The sequence below is a fragment of the Paroedura picta genome, chromosome 3 (genome assembly GCF_049243985.1).
Source record: "Paroedura picta isolate Pp20150507F chromosome 3, Ppicta_v3.0, whole genome shotgun sequence".
Lineage (NCBI taxonomy): Eukaryota > Metazoa > Chordata > Lepidosauria > Squamata > Gekkonidae > Paroedura > Paroedura picta.
This window is the reverse complement of record NC_135371.1, coordinates 93,980,382-94,001,723: the sequence shown is the minus strand read 5'-3', so window position 1 is coordinate 94,001,723 and position 21,342 is coordinate 93,980,382. Positions and strand designations below refer to the sequence as shown.

Here is a 21,342-nt window from a genome sequence, read left to right as displayed (position 1 = left end):
CTTTGCCTTGTGCTTCTCACTTCCAGGGCTCAGGGTGGCTTTAGCTCCCAACCTCCTTTCTATGGAGATTACTTGTGGCCCCCCATAGTGGCTCAAAAGGCCTTATTCAAGAAATCTGTAAATGTGGTACTGAAATGTCACACTCAGATGACCACACCCTGTGTCTTCTCTGTTTTGGAGAAGAATATAATATGAGGACCTGCCATATTTGCTAGCAATTCAATCCCAAAGCACTAAACAATGGCTTTGTTTAAAGGTAGCACTAAGCAATGCCTTGTTTAAAGGCAGCTCTTTGGGAAAAGCTAGCTTCTTGCTGTGAGAGGGGTTAGAAGAGGCCGGCACGGCCTCCGGCACGCCAGCGGATGCAAAAGTGCATGCGCGGAGCTGCTGCACGTGCCCATTAGTGCCCCCTGCTGGTGAAACCAAGCATGCGCGACACCTGGGCCGGCAGCTCTCCCCCACCCCCGGAGGTGGTTCTCAACCGGAAAAAGGTTGGGGACCGCTATCTTAAAGCATTTTTAAAGGGATACAACACATTCAGGAATTTTGATAAATATCTATTTGGTGAGGATGTTCATTTCCCAAGCATTACAAGGCATATTTTGATGATAGATGTCTCCTCAGTGTTTCTACTAACAATTTAATGCTGAAACTGTAGACAAAGAACATTCAAAATATGAATGTTTGAATGTGGGCTTTTGGATAAAGGCCTTTTCATCTAGTCTTCTTTAGCTGGTTGTCAATTTTCTTAAAACAAAGCATTTCAAGCAGACTTGTCAGCTGGAAATATAATAACAAACACTAGAATATCCTGAGCATAAAGCTGTAAGTTCTGGGCACCATTCTACTAAAGTTTACCTTATAAGATTCAAGCCTTAAACTTTAAAACAGGAATAATCCTCCTTTTCTTATGCATGGCTAATGAATCTCCAAGACAGCACTGCAGCCTTTCAATTATTCTGAGCTGTGCTAGACAAAATTAAAGGTACAGAAGTTAGTGTTTCACCTCTACACAGTTGAAAATGACTATTATACATCTTTATCAAAACCATCGATCTCCTTAAAACCTTATAAATAGAAATTATTTATGAAAGAGATAGATATCTCTCTTATTTAAATTACAGCTTATTCCAGATATATATCCAGAACCTTTTATTTTGTATTTTCTTATGAATTCTAGCCTTACGACATTACTACCAGGACAAAGCCTCCACCATCTCTCATGCAAGCTAATGGACCTCTCTGAACTATAACTGCCTTCAAAAATACAACTAATACTTCATCTTTTCCTTATGGATTCTAGCCAGTTTGCTGTAGTGGTTAGGAGTGCGGATTTCTAATCTGGCATGCTGGGTTCGATTCCGTGCTCCCCCACATGCAACTAGCTGGATGACCTTGGGCTCACCACAGCACTGATAAAACTGTTCTGACCGGGCAGTGATATCAGGGCTCTCTCAGCCTCACCCACCCCACAGGGTGTCTGTTGTGGGGAGAGGAATGGGAAGGCAACTGTAAGCCACTTTGAGCCTTCTTCGGGTAGAGAAAAGCGGCATATAAGAACCAACTCTTCTTCTTCTACTTCATTTTGCCGTTGGGATGAAACCTTCAGTTTAATCTTACATGCTAATAAATCTCCAATTCCTTAGTCATAGCTATACTTGTAGATACTTGTATCTACTACGGTTGTACGCGGTAGCGTCCAAATCGGCCATTCCACGTGCTGGATGCATTGGCCTGGAACAGCCGATTTGGACGCCACCATACACAACCCTCATATCTGCCACATGGTTATAGCGATGCTTAGGGGATACTTGTATTAAAAATGCATTGTTTAAGATATAGTTCCCTTGCCTACTTGCAGTGTTGTCTGCGCTAGAGCACAGCACTAAGTTATGGGCCATCCATGTGGATGAGGACCACAACTCAATAGCTGATACTCTCAGTAGGGCACCCTTTTTGCTGCTGCAACTGACTACTTCCTCAATTCCATGAAGAAGAGTCGGCAGTCGCTCGATCCCTCAGTTCTTTTCCTCTTCCTCCATCCGTCCAACCCAAACTGACCTGCTACTGCCAATGTTTCCAGGCTACCCATTTCTGTCCTCCTCCTCTTCCACGCCAACAGTACCATCAACAGTATCCTTCATGTCACTTTCAACAGTACTCAAGGAGATGCCAGCCACCTGGTTCCAAGGGTCAACAGCAATATTCTCAGAAGGATACCCATCATTGTCAACAAGGCCAGGGTGGCTTCTGACAATAAGATTCGGTGACCACTCCAGTGGTCTTTGGCAATCACCTTTCCAAATTCGCCTCAGCTTGGGGCTTGATTACTATAGACTCTTGGGCTTTAGCCACAGTTAAACATGGCTACGTTAGAGTTTTCCTCCGTTCCGCCTAAAGTTATAGGCTTTAAAGCACCTGTTAATTCCTTTCAGATTTGGATGTTCAGGTGAAAGAGTTGTTGGCCAAAGGGGCAGTTGAAGAAGTCCCAGATGGCCTGTTAAAATTTGGGTTCTATTCCTGCTTTTTGCTAGTTGACGAAGGATGGTGGTTCCCGTCCAATCCTAGATTCGTGAGAATTCAGTTCCTTTTTTGCCGCTGCAAAAACTGTCCCTTTAAACCTGCTTTCTGTTAAGGTGTTTTTTTTTTGTGATTATAACATCCGTCCATCGAGTTAATGAGCTAACTCAGTGGTTCTCAACCTTCCCAATGCTGCGATCCTTTAATACAGTTCCTTATGTTTTGGTGACTCCCAACCATAAAATTATGCAAGTGTTCTTTCACAGAAATTAAACCGAAAGTGACCAATTGTGTGTAGATCCATTGTTCACAATTGTATATAAGTTGGTTATAAATTGTATATAACTTGGCGGGTGCCTTCAGGAGGAGTGGCAACAGTGGCGGTTGTCAGGAATCAGGCTGAGCCCAGCCGGTGGAGTCCCAAGTGAAAGCGCATCAAGTATCCAACAGTCGGTTGCAAATTCCAAAGTAGAGCTTTATTAGGCAAAGTCCACACTTAGCTAAGCATGCCAAGATCTTCCTAAGCAAAGATCTTGATAATAACAAAGTACAAGCAGACCAGGTGGGATATATATAGGGTGCACCAAATAAAGGAGGGGTGCTCAGGGGATTTGGCGGGAGAGTGGTTAGAGACGACAAAAGGGGTTCTGTTCCCAGGCTACCAGATGGCCAGGTGCCTTATCGGGGAGATGGCACATTGTTGAGATTTGGCTGTCTCCGCAAGGACACTTACAGTGAGATTGATACAGTTGTTGGGCCTCCTCGCCCGCTGGGAAAAGGAAGGGAGGGAACATCTCAGAGGACAGGTTTATTGCTTTATGGCCTTGGGTTAGAAGAGGCCTGAGAAAGTGAGAATATGCAAGAGCAGTCGGGAATAAGATGGCATGAACCAGGGGGGGTCATGACAGCGGTGCCCCTCCCCCAGCCAAGCTACTCGCCCTGCCATATCCCCTGTGAAAGAGCCGTTCAATTCCCAAGGGTCCCGACTAACAAGCTGAGAACCACTGAGCTAGCTGGATTATGCAGTGACTCTCCAGTTTTGAGGTTTTTTGCTAAGCAGATAGATGCAGTTGGTAATTCTTACTCAGGGTAGTTTCTACATCCCATCTGTTACAGGACATTATGTTATGTCCTTTTCCCCCCTATAACCATCATCAGATACTGAAAGAGCATTTAACACCATTTTATGAGAACTCTGCTTTTCTACCTTAAAAGAACCAAACCATTCACAAAGTGCATTAGTCTGTTTATTTAATATAGGGCTTCTTTTCCACTCAGGGCCCCTTAGAATCATAGAATCATAGAATCATAGAGTTGGAAGGGGCCATACAGGCCATCTAGTCCAATCCCCTGCTCAACGCAGGATTAGCCTTAAGCATCCTAAAGCATCCAAGAAAAGCGTGTATCCAACCTTTGCTTGAAGACTGCCAGTGAGGGGGAGCTCACCACCTCCTTAGGCAGCCTATTCCACTGCTGAACTACTCTGACTGTGAAATTTTTTTTCCTGATATCTAGCCTATATTGTTGTACTTGAAGTTTAAACCCATTACTGCATGTCCTCTCCTCTGCAGCCAGCAGAAACAGCATCCTGCCCTCCTCCAAGTGACAAACTTTCAGATACTTAAACAGGGCTATCATGTCCCCTCTCAACCTCCTTTTCTCCAGGCTGAACATTCCCAAGTCCCTCAACCTATCTTCATAGGGCTTGGTCCCTTGTCCCCAGATCATCTTCGTCGCTCTCCTCTGTACCCTTTCAATTTTATCTACGTCCTTCTTGAAGTGAGGCCTCCAGAAATGCACACATTACTCCAAGTGTGGTCTGACCAGTGCCGTATACAATGGGACTATGACATCTTGTGATTTTGATGTGATGCCTCTGTTGATACAGCCCAAAATGGCATTTGCCTTTTTTATCGCTGCATCACACTTCCTGCTCATGTTTAGTTTACAATCCACAAGTACCCCAAGGTCTCGTTCACACACAGTGTTACCTAGAAGCATATCCCCCATCCGGTAGGCATGCTTTTCATTTTTTTGACCCAGATGCAGAACTTTACACTTATCTTTATTAAATTGCATCTTGTTCTCATTTGCCCATTTTTCCATTGTGTTCAGATCTCGTTGAACTCTGTCTCGATCTTCCGAAGTATTTGCCAGTCCTCCCAATTTGGTGTCATCTGCAAACTTGATGAGTAGTCCCTCCACCCCCTCATCTAGATCATTAATAAATATGTTAACAAGTACCGGGCCAAGCACCGAGCCCTGAGGTACCCCGCTACTCTCCTCTCTCCAGTCTGATGAAACACCATTGACAACAACTCTTTGAGTGCGGTTCTCTAACCAATTCCCTATCCACTTGACTATCTGAAAATCCAGATTGCAGTCCTTCAACTTATCCATCAGAACATAATGGGGAACCTTGTCAAAAGCTTTACTAAAATCCAAGTAAATGACATCAACCGTATTTCCCCAATCCAGCAAACCTGTTACTTGGTCAAAAAAGGAAACCAGGTTGGTCTGGCAGGACCTGTTGGAGACAAATCCATTCTGACTTCCTTGGATCACCAAATTGTCCTCCAGATGTTTGCAGAACGCTCCCTTTAATATCTGCTCCATTATCTTCCCCACAACAGAGGTCAGACTCACTGGTCTGTAGTTTCCCGGGTCATCCTTCCTCCCTTTTTTGAAGATCGGAATAACATTTGCTCTCTTCCAGTCCTCCGGGACATCTCCAGTCCTTAAAGAGGTTCCGAAGATGTTGGACAAGGGCTGTGCAAGTTATCTGGAAAGTTCTTTGAGTACTCTCGGGTGCATTTGAACTCATCCAGTGCAGCTAAATGCCTCTCGACAACCTCTCTATCCATGTTAACCTGCCACCCAGACACTGTCCTTTGGCTATGGCCATCTCTAGATGTGCCTAAACACTTTGACCTGTGGGGAAAAACAGATGTAAAATAGGCACTAAGCCTTTTGCTTTCTCTGCATCTTCTGTTAGAGTTTGTCCATCCGCACCCAACAGTGGGCCTATTGCCTCCTTCACTTTACGTTTGCTCCTCACATAACTGAAACATCTTTTCTTGTTACAATGGGCTTCCCTGGCCAATCTTAGCTCACTCTCAGCTTTGGCCTTTCTTATGATTGATCTACAGTGCCTAGTAACCTGTAGGTACTCTTCTTTAGAGCTCTGTCCTTCCCTCCATTTCCTGAACATTTTCCTTTTCTTTCTTAGTTCCTCTTGAAGTTCTCTGTTCATCCAAATAGGCTTCTTAGAGCTCCTGCAGTGTTTTCGTCTTTCTGGGATAGTCATTGATTGAGCATGCAATAGCTCTTGTTTGTGTAGCACCCACCCTTCACATGCTCCCTTCCCTTCCAGCATTCTCGTCCATGGTATGACACTCATCATGTCTCTGAGTTTATTAAAGTTTGCCCTACAAAAATCCAACATCCGTGTCTGGCTACAAGCTTCCTTGGCTCCCCATCTCAAAAGGAATTCTATGAGGACATGGTCACTTCCCCCTAAGGTCCCCACCTCCTTCACCTCATCCACCAACTCTTGCCTGTTGGTCAGTATTAAGTCCAGTATGGCTGAACCTCTTGTGGGTTCATCTACCATTTGATAAATGAAATTGTCAGCCACGCAGGTCAGAAACTTGCATGACTGAGGACGCTTCGCAGAGTTTGTTTCCCAGCCCACATCTGGGAAATTCATTGGATATTTTCTGCTTGGATATTTTCTCAAGCTGCTCACAAAGTGCATCATCCACATACTCTCGTTGGTCAAGCAGTCGGTAGCAGACACCAACCACCACACTGTTTGTTTTCCCCTCGCTTATTTTTGCCCAGATGCTTTCCACTGTAGATATGCTCTCCTTCACTAGAATTTCCTGACAGGTAAGCCCTTTCCTCACATACAGTGCCACTCCTCCACCTCTTCAATTTGTTCTGTTTTTTCTGAACAGTTCATATCCATCCACCATTACATTCCAGTTATGAGAATCATTCCACCAAGTTTCTGTGATGCCTACTAGATCATACCTTTCCATCAGCATGAGAAGTTCCAGCTCTTCCTTTTTATTGACCATGCTTCGTGCGTTAGTATAAAGACATCTGAATCCTTTTACTTTTGGTTCCCTATGAGCTGGCCTTGCCGGTTGGGCTGCCTCCGATCGTTTTCCTTCCATACACTCCCTATGTTGATCGTCTCCTCCCCCTAGTGGCTTTAGTTTAAAGCTCTCCTGATGAATCTCCCCAGGTTCCTGCCAAACACATTCTTCCCCAGTTTCGATAAGTGCAGTCCATCAGGTGCTAGTAGGCCTTCCTCAAGAAAGCCTATCCCATGGTCCCAGAAACCAAATCTCTCCTGCCGGCACCAACTACGCAGCCAGTGATTCACCTCCATTATCTTCCTCTCCCGACGCATTCCTCTTCCCTTGACAGGCAAGATTGAAGAGAATACCACTTGTGCCCCCATTTGCTTGAGCTTCCTCCCCAGATCTTGATAGTCTTTTTTAATAGGAGCGATGGTATTCAGGGACATGTCATTCATTTCCACATGGACCATCACAAATGGGTAGCGATCCGTAGATTTGAGTAGTTTGGGCAGCCGTTCTGAAACATCTTTAATTTTCGCCCCTGGCAAGCAACACACCTCTCGGGTTAGGGGGTCGGGCCCAGCCACATGGCGATCCATTCCTCTTAGCAGGGAGTCTCCAATTACCAGTACTCTCCTTTTTCTTCTCAACTCCATTTCCTTTTGTCCCCGTGGCCTCTTCCCTTTGTCTTGGACTTCGTTTTGGGACCTCTTCCCTTGTTGACCCTTGCACCTCCTCTGCAAGGGCCTGAAATCTATTCTGGAGCTCCAAAGGCCCGAGAACTGTCTCGCTCTTCGCCGTTGAGTCTTTTTCCGAACTGTCTGCAGAGGCTCCCTATTGTGGTCAATCTCCTTCTCGCCCAGGGGGGAAACAAACAAACACACACACATGCATGCATATATGTATATATATAAACATTTCTATTTTCTATATATGTATGTATGTATGTATGTATGTATGTATGTATGTATGTATGTATGTATGTATGTATGTATGTATGTATATAATAGGTATACAAATCAAACATTTACTGATAATAAAATAATGACATGTATTTAAAAACAATTCTTTGGTATACATATAAGTTTTATCATTTACTAAAGACTAAAGCAAATTGGATATGCCTGTTTGTATGATCTTTACCAGAATTTCCTGTTAGAGAGGTAATTTGTTTGTTAAGGGGCCTGTAAGGAGCCAAAACTCACCCAGGGTTGCCAGCCTCCAGGTGAAGGCTGGATACATCCCAGAATGTTGTCATTGAGTGTTTTCTGTGCAGGCACACATCTTCCCCCCCTCGCTTTGGGTTTTCAGATAACAGTTTTTCTTCTGGTTTCATGGTGGCTTAGGTGGATCTGAGGAATGAAATTTCCCCTCCTTTAAACCATGTAACCATACTTTGGGAACAGGATGACTCACATTGGTCAAAGGGAAGAAGAATACCCAAGAACTTTTTAGCGTTGAAATGTTGTTTTCTGTAGCAGGTCTGCTCAGAAACAATCCCAGTCTGTACCTGCACAGAACACACTCAATAAACAGTGGTTACAGGTAAGAGCAACTTCATTATGACCCCCAGACTCTGTAGAGCTTTGTTACCACCTATCTTCATGCATGGATGTGTTCACATGCAGCCACCTCAAATATTCTTTTAAAGTAGAACTGAGAGTCATATACATCCTCTGAATACATAAAACAGTCTGTTCAGGGAAATGGGGACCCCATAACTACATCTTGTTTCTATAAACAGCAAGTTTGATGCCTCGGGGAAAAAAAACATCTTTCTCTGTTGCATCCATCCATTTTTCCCAGTAAGTTCGTTGGTAGAGAAGCTTGTACTTTCAAAAATTTCATTGGAAGTTTTGGATGTGTAGCATTTAATACTGATGCTGTGTTCATCTTTGTCCCTTTTTTTTAGTTCTGACACTATTGCAAGATGCTGGTATATTCTTCTTTCTGGATCTGTGCTTATGAAGGACTCTATGTTTTTGCCACCCTGCAGGTATGTAACAATTCAGTGTCCTTTCAGTGTAGTGATCAATTATATAAGGTGGGAAAGGCTCAACCTTCAGATAACTATTGCTAAATCCTCTAATTTCCCATCAGGTTCTTTGTCTTTAAATCAACAAAATTCGACTCCATTAAAACCAAGAAAGATATATTCAACATGTGAGCTTTCATTTTCATGCAGTTCCTCAGACAGTGGAACAAAAATTATAAGAGAACAGATATAAGGGGAAATTAAATTAGTAACAAATTAGTAAACAGCATCACATCCAAAATATGCAGTATGATAATGATAATACCTTGCTAGAAAAGGTAATCAGTCCTTTGGGCTCAGTTGTTCACAAAAACATTGGGGAAATAAAAATGTCAGGGTTAGTGATTAATGGCAGACACTTCCCTAGCTATGAAAATATTTTGTTTGTTTATTTGTTTGTTTATTTAGATTTTTATACCGCCCTTCCCTACATCTCTGGGTGGTTTACATAAAACATTTTGAAACATTTAAATAGAATACTCTTAAAATCAATATAACAGTATAACAATGACATGCCAACTAGAACAAGATTATTTTAACAATAACGTTGACACTCCCTCAGTATGTTCGGTCCCTCAGTCTGGGTGGGGGGACCTGTAGATGTTATGGGTCAATCAGCCTCACCAAATGCCTGGTGGAAGACCTCCCTTTTGCAGGCCCTGCGGAATTGTGGAAGTTCTGGCAGGGCCCTGATTTCTTCAGGGAGCTCATTCCACCAGGTGGGGGCCAGGACTGAAAAGGCCCTGGCCCTTGTTGAGGTCCGACGTGCCTCTTTAGGGCCAGGGATCCACAGCCTGTTGGAAGTGGCAGAGCGTAGTGCTCTTATGGGGGTATAGGCAGGGAGGAGGTCTCTCAGATACACTGGGCCCAGACCGCATATGGCCTTAAAGGTGATTACCAAAACCTTAAGCTTAATCCAGAATACAACTGGGAGCCAACCGAGTTCTTGGAGTACTGGCCAGATATGAGATCTCCATGATGTCTTAGAGAGAATCCTGGCCATGGCGTTCTGCACCAGCTGTAGTTTCCGGATCAAGGATAAGGGTAGGCCTGAATAGAGTGAGTTGCAGAAGTCCAGTCTGGAGGTGACCATCACATGGATCACTGTGGCTAGGTGCTCTGGTTTCAGGTAGGGTGCTTGTAGTTTGGCTTGGCAGAGGTGGTAAAATGCCAGCTGTGCTACCTTTGGGACCTGGGCTTCCATTGTAAGGGAAGCATCCAGGATCACATCCAGGTTCCTGGTGGAGTGAGTCGCTAGGAGCTGCACACTGTCCAGGGTGGGTAGGCGCACTTTCTCCCATGGTCCCTTCCTACCCAACCACAGGACCTCTGTCTTTTCAGGGTAGAGCTTCAGATGACTCTGCTTGATCCATTTTGTCACTGCTTCCAGGCATCTGGCTAAAGATTCTGGGGGGGGGGGTAATCAGGGCAGTCATCCATCAGGAGAAAGAGTTGGGTGTCATCTGCGTATTGGTGGCAATCCAGCCCAAACCTCCGCATCAGCTTAGCAAGAGGGTGCATGAAGATATTAAATAGGGTAGGAGAGAGGACTGCTCCTTGTGGGACTCCACATGTGAGCTGGTGACGGTTAGATATTCTCTCTCCTATTGTTACCCTGTCTGCGACCCTGGAAGAAGGAGATCAGCCATCTGAAGGCTGTCCCCTGTATCCCAGCATTGGCAAGGCGGTGAGCTAGAAGCTCATGATCAACTGTGTCAAACGCTGCCAACAGGTCTAATATCAGCAGTGCTGACCCGCCTCGGTCCAGTTGGTGGCGGAGGTCATCCGTCAGGGTGACTAGTGCTGTCTCCACCCCATGGCCAGGCCGGAAGCCCGACTGAAATGGGTCAAAGGCTGAAGTTTCTTCCAACCAACTTCCCCAAAAACGCCAGATGCAAGACGGGGCGGTAGTTGTCAGGCTCCTGCGGAGCCAAGGATGGTTTTTTGTGCAATGGGCATACCACTGCCTCTTTTAATCTTTTAATCTTTTAATATTTAATTTTAATATTAATTTTAATAAGATGAAATTAAAAGAGACTAGTTGCTAGCCCCATCCATCTCCACCCAAGCATGGAAGCATCCCCACAAGTGACAAGCTGTACTGAGTTTGTTATCCTGTCCAGAGACAAGGGTGTTCGTTTCTAAATTATGTAGCATACTTACTTACATCACATTGTCCGAAATAAAATAAAAAGAAGGATTGTAAGAAGTGTGGCTATATGAACTGAATGGGGTTAGCATTATGTAGTGATATCCTGTTGAGTCCTGGGGATTCCATTGTTTTGTGTGATAACAATTGTTTGTGAACAACAATTGAATCCAAAGGACTGATTAGCTTTTCTAGCAAGGTAATATCATTATCAATATGCTTATTTTGGATGTGATGCTGTTTATTATTTGCTGCTAATTTAATTTCTCCTTATATCTGTACTGTTTTGTTCCATTGTCAGAGGAAGTGTGCATGCACATGAAAGATCATACCTTGAATAAATGTTTGTTGGTCTTAATGGTTCCGTTTGACTCAAATTTCGTTGTGCTACTTCAGACCAACACGGCTACATGCTTGAATCTGTCTGTAAATGTTCTCCACCATCTATGGATTCATGGAAGTAGTCTTATTGCTTACTCTCCTTTTGAATTTAAAGTGAGATATGAGGTAAATTAGACAGAGAAGTGGGATTGTTTTCTGGAAAGCTTGCACCTGCCTTTATCTTAAAAACAGGCAATAAATCATGTATTTTGCCTGTCATGACTGTAGTTTTGTAATGGCCTTCTCTGCTGAGAAATGCATAGTTTGCTTCTTTTTCCAGGTGTGTGGCTATTAGGCATGTGCAAAACGTAAAATTTGTACTGTTTCAATTCGGCTGAATCTGAAAAGCACAAATACCCCTTTATCTCTTTACGTTTGGCTGAATAGATTCAGCTGAATCCAAAAGGTTTTGGGGCTTCATCATCAGCTGATAGGTGTGCTGGTTGCTTCATTTTAAGTGTGCTGATGAGCTGTTGATGACAGGTGCTCGGCCTACTCCATTTCAGTGTCTTCTCAATTGGGAAGGCATTGAATTGGAGCAGGTGGAAATGCATTCAGATGGCTGAATTGTCTGGTTCATTCCATCAGAATGCAGGGAATGGGTGGTTCAGCTCGGATAAGTCAAAAATGTACCTGAATCAGCAATGATTCGGTACTTTTTGGGTTATCTGAGCCAAACCACCCATGCCTAGTAGCTAGTTAGATGCTTGTCATAGCCTTTTCTCCCTGCATCCTAACATGCAAATATTCTTTTTTCATAATAATTGGTTTAGGGTTTTTTTGGATAAGTTCTATCATCACAGGAAGTAAGTGGCTACAGGAGGAATGGATTTGATTGTTGCTATTGTAAAAATGTGGAAAACCAATGTAGTTTGGATTGATTACAAATATGCATTAGATTCATAGAATCACAGAATCATAGAATAATAGAGTTGGAAGGTACCTCATGGGTCATCTAGTCCAACCCCCTGTGTACTGCACTGTGCAGGACACTCACATCCCAATCGCTCATCTACTGTAACCTGCCACCACTTTGCCTTCACAGAATCAACCTCTCTGTCAGATGGCTATCTCGCCTCTTTAAAATTTTTTCACTCCCTCATACATGATTCTAAAATCTCTAGAAATGATTGGCATTAGCAAAACTGTAATAAAGGTAAAGGTAAAGGTATCCCCTGTGCAAACACTGGGTCATGTCTGACCCTTGGGGTGACACCCTCCAGCGTTTTCATGGCAGACTCAATACGGGGTGGTTTGCCAGTGCCTTCCCCAGTCATTACCGTTTACCCCCCAGCAAGCTGGGTACTCATTTTACCGACCTCGGAAGGATGGAAGGCTGAGTCAACCTTCAGCTGGCTGCTGGGATTGAACTCCCAGCCTCATGGGCAGAGCTTTCAGACTGCATGTCTGCTGCCTTACCATTCTGCGCCACAGGAGGCTCTTATAACTGTAATAATGTTTATCAAAACTACAATGAATAAATGGAACACTAGGTTGATAAGATAAGAGAGAAGACTCTTGCGAGTCCCTTGGACTGCAAGGCGAACAAACCAGTCAGTCCTAGAGGAGATCAGCCCTGACTGCTCTTTAGAAGGCCAGATCCTGAAGATGAAACTCAAATATTTTGGCCACCTCATGAGAAGGAAGGACTCCCTGGAGAAGAGCCTAATGCTGGGAGAGATCGAGGGCAAAAGAAGAAGGGGACGACAGAGAATGAGGTGGATGGATGGAGTCACTGAAGCAGTCGGTGCAAACTTAAATGGACTCCGGGGAATGGTAGAGGACAGGAAGGCCTGGAGGATCATTGTCCATGGGGTCGCGATTGGTCGGACACGACTTCGCACATAACAACAACAAAGGTTGATAATGAATGGAGAAGTGATTAGAGCAGTTTATATCAAACGAGGAATTTCCCAAGGAGACTCACTGTGAGCACTGTTCTTTGGCATTGCCCTAATACCAGGCCTACTGGGCAATGGGAAGATGGAATAAGACAAGAGCCCTGTGAGCATGAACCTCTATTAAGGCACCTGCCTGCCACTTGCAATGCAAGGCCACTGAGTCCCAGCCAGGAAGCACTGTGCCTCACATATACCTAGACTCTTAAGGAGGCCCCTGATTCTGTGGAGCCCGGCTTGCAGGTGCGGTGGTCCCTTCCAAAAGGATCTGCTCACAAAGCATAATCACCAGCTGTGAAAAATAACATATAAACCCAAAGCAAGCATAGTCAATAATGTTACAACGAAATACGGTGGGAGGGTGGGAAACTGCGATCAGGCTTGTCAGAGCAAGAGGCCACCTGGTATTGTTTGCACCCTTATATAGATCACAGAGGTGGCCCCTGCTCCTCCCTCCGCCTGCCGCCCAGTGTAGCAGGAAGCAGCTGCAGCCCCACTGGCCCCGCCAGAGCTGAAAATGTGGTATATTCTTCCTGGACTGGGTCCCTGCTGCTGTAATCAGTGGTCTGCTGCCTAAGGTGGCAGCCTCATTTCCTGATATATCTCTTATGAGTAGCAAATAAAAGCTACTGATGTTTTATAAACCCTATATATATTGTAGATTTCCCTGGGAAACACCAAGAATTGTGGTTGGAATTGATGGAGCAAAAATTCTTTATAGGAGATTGTTTTTTAATTTTTTAAATTATTTTTAGCAAATTATGAGTATATCTTTAGAGGAAAAATGTGGTGTTTTCATATGGGGAGTATAAGCTGTTGTCTATTGTGAATTAAGAAATAAAATTTGGGGGCTGTATGTGTGTTTTAATTGTGTTCACCACTGTTACTTAAGATGCTACGTTAGCAAAATTCTATTAATGAAGCAGGTTAAAGTGTGGGAAAGTGTAGGATTAGCAATCTGCCAAAACATCAGATGTATGGCCTAGTCTAGTAACAAACAAGTAAAGATGCTTTGTTTTAGCTTATTCAGATATTTTAGTTAATGTATCTTTTGAAACTGGCTAATAATTGCTTCTGTAGCATATTGGAATAGTGGAGTGTATTGGAAAATTATGTGGTTTTATTAAATTATGTATCTTTTAAAACTTATGCAACAGTGCATTCTACAAGTTCTTTAGAAAAACCTCTTAGGTTGTATCTTTCTGGCATGAATAGGTTTCGTCTAGAACAGCAAATTATAGCAGCAACAGCTGTTGCATAACAATATTGTTAGAGAAGCTGAAACTTTAGTGAGAAGATGAATGTTATCTGATAATAATAAACATTTTGTGAATTTTTTGGATGACCTACCACAATGGGAAATTTAATTGTGATGCAGTGCTTTCATTTAGCTGTTTTAACTAATACCCAAGATATATTTAGTGTTCATTTAATGGAAGCATTAGAATTATTAATTAGAAGCAGTTTTCATATTGGGCTAGTCTGTGACAATAAACCACCCAAATAGGTTAAAAACAACCCTCCCCCATAACAACTTCCCCAGAACCATCTTTAACTGCTCCTAGCGGAGCGGAAGAAATAAAACAGTAAGGGCCCCGAGGGCGGGCCCTGTCGGGATGAGGAAGGGTGCCGATAGGCCCCTTCCCCTGGACTGACAAGCGAAGCGCCTGCTGATTGGGCCCTACGCTTGTCAGTCCAGCCCCAAACTGTCAATCAGCAGCCGCGCACAGCGCGGCTGATGATTGGCTGTTTGCCTGGACTACAGCCAATTGGGAGGCGCGAAGCACCTCCCAACCCACCCCATCCCCGACGAGGGCTACCCTTCCCTGCACGGCGGCCATTGTTCTGCTGGCCGCCGAGAGGGAAGGTAGCCCTGCGGCTCCCTGTGCCTTCCCCCAACTGGGGGAGTACAAAGGATTCTGCGGGCCGGGGACGACACTGGGAGGCTTGCTGAGCAGCCCAGCGCCGTTCCTGGGCGCGCAGAAGCCTTTGCCGTTGGGGGGGTGGGAGGGGAGAACGGCTCCTGCGCGCCCAGGGACAGCGCAGGGCGGCTGAGCAACCCTGCGCCGTTTCCGGGCGCGCAGAAGCCTTTGCCGTTGGGGGGGTGGGAGGGGAGAACGGCTCCTGCGCGCCCAGGGACGGCGCAGGGCGGCTGAGCAACCCTGCGCCGTCCCCGGGCGCGCAGAAGCCTTTGCCGTTGGGGGGGTGGGAGGGGAGAACGGCTCCTGCGCGCTCAGGGACGGCGCAGGGCGGCTGAGCAACCCTGCGCCCTCCCCGGGCGCGCAGAAGCTTTTGCCGTTGGGGGGGTGGGAGGGGAGAACGGCTCCTACGCGCTCAGGGACGGCGCAGGGCGGCTGAGCAACCCAGCGCCGTCCCCGGGCGCGCAGAAGCCTTTGCCATGGGGGGGGGGAGACCACTTCTGCGCGCCCGGGGACGGCACTGAGCGAATGAGCTGCGGGCCCAGGGACGGCGCTGGGTGCCTCGCAGAGCCTTTCCACATCGGGAGGGGGGCCCAAAACAGTTTCTCCTACCCTTGCCAGCCACCAAGCGCCGTCCCCAGGGACAGCAGCTAGCGCCCATTTTATTCTAACATAAAATGAGCTTTAAATCTAGTATTCTAATTTCTGATCAGATCTTCTGGTATATCTGATCATTTATATGAGTTTGCCTCTTCAAAGTTATTCCTAGAGAACTCCCAAATTGTTTTTAAAATGTTCCTTGAGTTTAAAAGTAGTTTGGGAATGGTGGAAGACCATGTTAAAAAGAAAGTTCTGCCAGAATGCATGCATTATTATTCTCTAGTTCTTCTCTTTAAAAAGCAATTCTTCTGGAGGATGTATCATATATATTGATTTGAATTGCCCTGCTACATCTTTGACATTAAGTCCCTGGCAAATTCTAAGAAGCCTATATCGGATTTTTTCTGTGGAAATTTTTGACAAGAAATATAACAGTCTTTGAAATTTGCTACATCAAAAGAATTGGAACATATAAGTAAAAGTATGGGGTGCAGTCTACTAAGTGCTGATTCTGGTTAACTTTCACTCATTTCAGTGGAGCTTGCAAATAAGCACTGATTGAATTTCTGTGGTGGCTGTCATAGATGTGAAGCCTTTTTGGAAAGTCTGAATGTGAGAATAACTGAGTGTGGAGTTTTCAGTCTTTAATTCTTAAGGAAACAGTAAAAGCTCTTGAAGTAAATATTCTAGGGACATGGAATTCTGTCTTAGATACTAAAATACATCAAACCTTTATGCAGCTTAATATTGATTATGGAGAATATAGACATTTTTTAAGCACAGCAAAAACTGTTTTAAACTTGGGAGGCGAGGGAAAGGCAGGAAGAGATATGTCCAGGCCTGACAAATAGATTGTACTGAATGTGCACATACGCATGGAATAATAGTTTTCTCCACATGTATACTTGTGACCATTTCTTCAAAGCAGACAAAGGTTAAAATGTAAGTGAAGCAAATCACAGTCATGGACTGATACAACAGAGGATATGATCTTTATCGATTTTAAAGGGCTGTCTGAAGCCTAGAATGCATTGACAAAAATAGCATAATAGTTTTCTGAAGGAAATCAGACATTTTGTGGTGATCATTTGGCTAACTGCTTTTAGTAAGAAATGTCTGAACTGTCATATTTAGATAAGAAGAACTGCATTTTAACTATTTCTAAGATTAAATGTTATAATTTAAAGGCCTTCTATAGCTGAGTGAAACAGAGAAAAGAGCCAATTGTTTGGCTTGCATTTTCTGGAAGTCTGGTGTTAGGAATGACAGGGCAGAGGCTGTGCCACATGATAGACTACACAAGAGAAGCAAACCTGTTGATTGTACCTTCTGTAAAGATGTCGAAGAGCAAAGTGGGGAGGAGAAAGCATTTATCATAGAGTGACAGGCATAGCAGACCAGATGGGATGACAGTGATCAGTGATTGGGAAATATTTGAGATCTCTGTCTGAGAGATCAATGAGGATCAAATTCTATGTCAAAGCATTTGGTGTCTTGGCATTACAGATAAACAAACCTTCCCTGTACAGCTGTTGTTAGCCTTAGTAGAGAGAAAGGATTCTGTTCAAAGTCTTTTGAGAGAGTTTTTAGTATCTGAACTTGCTTCTTGAAACACAGCATGAAATGGATTGTCGTAATATACATATTAAAAGCACTGGCAACAACTTTTTTGTGGCTCATTATTAAAAAAACTCATGATAAGAATAGACAATAAAGACTTGAGACGGAGAACTAGGGATGTGTGTTCAGCTAATCCAAGATTAAAAAGCCCCAGAAAAATATTTTTATCAGTAGTTTTTTATTGGATTTGATTTATTTGGTTTATAAAATGGTCCCTCTTGGCTCAAGTGACTCAGTGCAGTGTACATAATTCAAAACAGCATAATTTAAATCTGTTATAATATCTAAAGCAGCATCTTTATCCTTAACATCCGAGGCTCTTCCAAATTACCCTACCAAGTTAATTATCAGAACCAGGTGTTACAGGTGAGAGTGTTCGGAGGTGTGGAGGGGGAAGAGAAGGGTTTTTAGAAGTTACTGGTGGCTCAGCCTCAACCAAATGCAGGTGGGAGATCTGCATTTTTCAGGCTCTGTGGAACTGAGTAAGCTCTGACAGGGCCTGTTATCTCCACCAGGAGTTCAGTCTACCAGGTAGGCAAAAAGGCCCTGACCCTGGTCGAGGCCAGACACACCTCTCGTGGGTCAGGGAGCACCAGGCTGTTGGAATCACCTAAGTTTATAGGGGATATATTCAGAGAGGTGGTCCTTCAGGTATGCAGGAGCGAGACTATGAATGGTCTTCAATGTCAAAACCAGCACCTTCAATCTAATCTGGAACTCTGTCGGAATCCAATGCATCTGTCTAAGCACGAGGCGTATATGAGCCCTGCATTATGTTCTAGTGAGGACTCTGGCAGCTGTGTTTTGACCAGCTGTAATTTCTGGAGAAGGGATAAAGGAAGGCGTGCATAATCTGGGTATTAATTCAGCCTTTTTGCAGAGGAGAGGGTTGTTTTTCCAGTTACTGAAATGGCTGAAATAAATCCTGCAAATATTTGGGATTTTTTGATACTGTCACATAGCTAAATTTAAAAGTCTTTTGAAGGGATTGCAGAGAGCTAAGTGCTCAGTGAGGCTTTCAATTTCTCTCTAAGGCCTCCCCCTCTTATGATCTTTTTTCTCCCACCAGCAACATAGAGCAGTAATCTCCTTTTTATCCAGTCCTTGAGTAAATGTATTATAGTGGTGTGAGAGAATGATGAAAAGGTTAACTATATCAGGTTAAACAGACAACAGAAGGTGTGTAGCTGTTAAGAAGCAATGAAAGCCCTTCGTGTTCCTCTCATGAAGATTAGGCATCCTTCTAGGTGCAGAAATGCATCTTGGATTTAACAGCTACACTCAGCACGCCCATCTTGTTTTTAAGAGCATTTTACTCACTGTAAAACAATATTTCATAGGGGTGTTTTTTTCAGTATTCTTCCTCTGTTGGAAAAATATGGGTGGGTGGTAGGTGGGAAGGTCTTGGGGGAAAAGGGGAACATTTTCTTTTCTTTTTTTGGGGTCTTCATATATCTGCTGATAACATAAGTTTCAGTGTGAGTTGGAAGAGGGGAAGGGTTTACCTATCTTCCTCTTTCATATTTCTCTCAGTTGGACTCCAGGTTAGCAAGATGCCTGTAAAAAAATGGCCTGTAAAATGTGGGGTGGGTGGGTGTGGGGATGGGGATGTTGCAAATGCAAATCAGTTGATGTGAGAATTCTTGGTACTCTTCACCCCCATCATGTAGTGATTTACAAACTGACAAGCTCAAGGTTGAGAATCATACATGTTGTTCATGCAATAAACAGCCCCTCCAGAACCATTTTCGTTCTGTGCTCACTCCAAAACACAATTGCAGTGCAAAGCCAGGGACTGATACCTGTATTCAAAAGAGAGAGATTTAGTCATACACATGAGCTCATAAAAGCTGTTATACTTAAGGGCTGTTTCTGTGATATATTATTAAAATAAGAATTTGACAGTTCTAATCACAATGCTTTTGCCTCCTACTGATCATAACTCTTCTTAGTATTCAAACTTATCATCGCTTCAAAAGATTCTGTGTATTCCTAGAATAGTTTAATGAAACTTCTGTTCTCTTGATGAATCATATCTGATAATCAGTGCCTTTTTGAATTTTCAGGTACATAGATCACCTTTTTCATATTAATGCAGCATCAAAATTAGTTGTGTGTTTAAAAAAAATTAAGACAAGAACTGTGTGTGACCCTCAGTGAGTGTGTTCTGGGCTCTGACTTAGAAACTTATCTGGAGCTTGAGGAGCCAGAGACATGGAGAGGAGGAGAGCAGGAAACTGCAAGAAACCTATGTAGGACAAATGCTCCTGGCTCCAGAACTGACCACTGAGAACTCACAGTGGGAGGTCCTCTGCCAGAACTTCTCTTTTTACCTTGAGGTCCTGGGGCAACTAAGCACCAGTCCAGGACTTGGTCCATAAGTCCATTTGAGTTTGCCTCCATCTGGCAGGAGCCGTGGCGACAGAGATAGTGTAGCGAAGGCATAGTGCTAGGCTGAGAGTTCATGTTCCACCTCCTGGATCCCAGTATAGTGGATGTAATTGTTCACAGCATTCTGGGCCCAGTTAAGCCTGGATAGATGAATCTCAGGTGCTGTTTCCAGAGCAGGTGGGGCTGCTGTCCTCTCAGCCTATTTAAACCTTGGACTGATAGGGGAATCTTGCTGGATCAACTGGTTTACTAGGTAGAAGACTGTGTTTCAATGCCAGTTCCTTGCTTCCAGTTCCTGTTTTTTTTTTTTTTTTTTTTTTTAGGAACCATCCTGACAGATATATTTTCAGATTTAGGTTGAAAGCTTAACATTAGACATTTTCTACAAGTCAGTGTAGGCTTTAGTCCTAGGACAATTCACTAATAGAAGAAAGAAAAAATAAGGGGGGAGAACCCCATTTTACATTTTCAGCACTAATGATTATATTACCTATATGCCTATAAAAGAAAGAAAAGAGACAAAAAAAAACAAGAGAGAAAGAGACACTGCTTCCCCTTTTTCATAAAAATGGAAATATAGAATACAGTATAACATTAAACATTAAAAAAAGCTTTCGGTCTTCTTAAGGGGGTCTCATCTCGAGGCTTGCTACATCTTGTCGTTCCCGTAAAATTATATTCTGTCCCATTGGCCTTTGGCGTAGAAAGTGCAGTTGTACTCTTTCCCGCAGAATATGCATCGATAAATCTTGAGGCCGTTGCACCTCCTGGACTCCAGTATCAATACAATTTTTTCCCCAGAGAGATCTTTTAAATCGGTTACTTTCACTGCAGATCCATATTTCTTTTGATTGATTTTTGTACACTGTTGCTTTGAGATGGCTGTATGTCTTTTTTAAAAGGGTGTCCTTATCTGGGCTGCAGAACTCCGGCATCCCATTTTCCGTCTCCAGAATTTCAGATTTCTCTTCTACTGTTGGTTTTCCACCTTGTTTAGAGCTGTCATCAGCCACTGTTATTGATCCATTATTCCTGTTAAAGACGTCTTCCTTGGCATCTTGGATCTCCTTGAAGATATGAATTTCAGATTTCTCTTCTGCTGTTGGTTTTCCACCTTGTTTAAAGCTGTCATCAGTCACTGTTATTGATCCATCATTCCTATTGAAGACTTCTTCCTTGCCATCTTGAATCTCCTTGGAGATATTTTTGATCAATCCATCTAAAAATACTTTGTAATCTTGGGTTTGTATCTCTATTAGATGAGCCAATCTTTTTAACATAGACATGATTTTGACTTTAAAAAAAACCGGCCCCAAACAATTTTACAAGTGGCCAGTAGAGGTCCTCTGTTTTATCCTCTAATGTTCCGGCACAGGCATGTGACGTATTGAAGCCAGTTAAGGCAGGGATTCTCGTACTGGCACAAAGTTCTCGTGAGATTTTCCCATTCACTGCTCTTATCTCTTTATCTCCGAAAACCCTAACAATTACAATAAGAGCTTTTGCCAATTAATTCGAGTTGATTTGAGTCCTTCTTCTGCTTAGTTAGGAGAATTAGCCTGCCTCTTAACGAGGTGGCTTCGGGCAGAGCAGAGTAAGAGGAGGGGGGAAACAAAGGGCTTTGATGCAGGAAGAGAGACGGAGAAAAAAAAAAGCGAGAGATACTTGCAGTAAATGATGTTTTGGAACTCAGCCGAAGTCCTCCCCTCAGTTCAAAGCGTTCATTTGTGGTAAATCA

The 21,342-nt window shown here is 43.6% G+C and overlaps 1 protein-coding gene across 9 annotated transcripts in view; it reads left to right on the top strand.

The window, feature by feature from the left end:
• The window catches only part of RAPGEF6 (Rap guanine nucleotide exchange factor 6), a 222,360-nt gene that overhangs the window by 42,795 nt on the left and 158,223 nt on the right, over positions 1-21,342 (top strand). For all 9 annotated transcript variants that reach the window (XM_077326867.1, XM_077326865.1, XM_077326862.1 and 6 more), the window contains exon 4: positions 8,524-8,607. In XM_077326867.1, the coding sequence (XP_077182982.1) occupies positions 8,524-8,607 (84 nt within the window). The remainder of the gene's footprint in view (positions 1-8,523; positions 8,608-21,342) is intronic.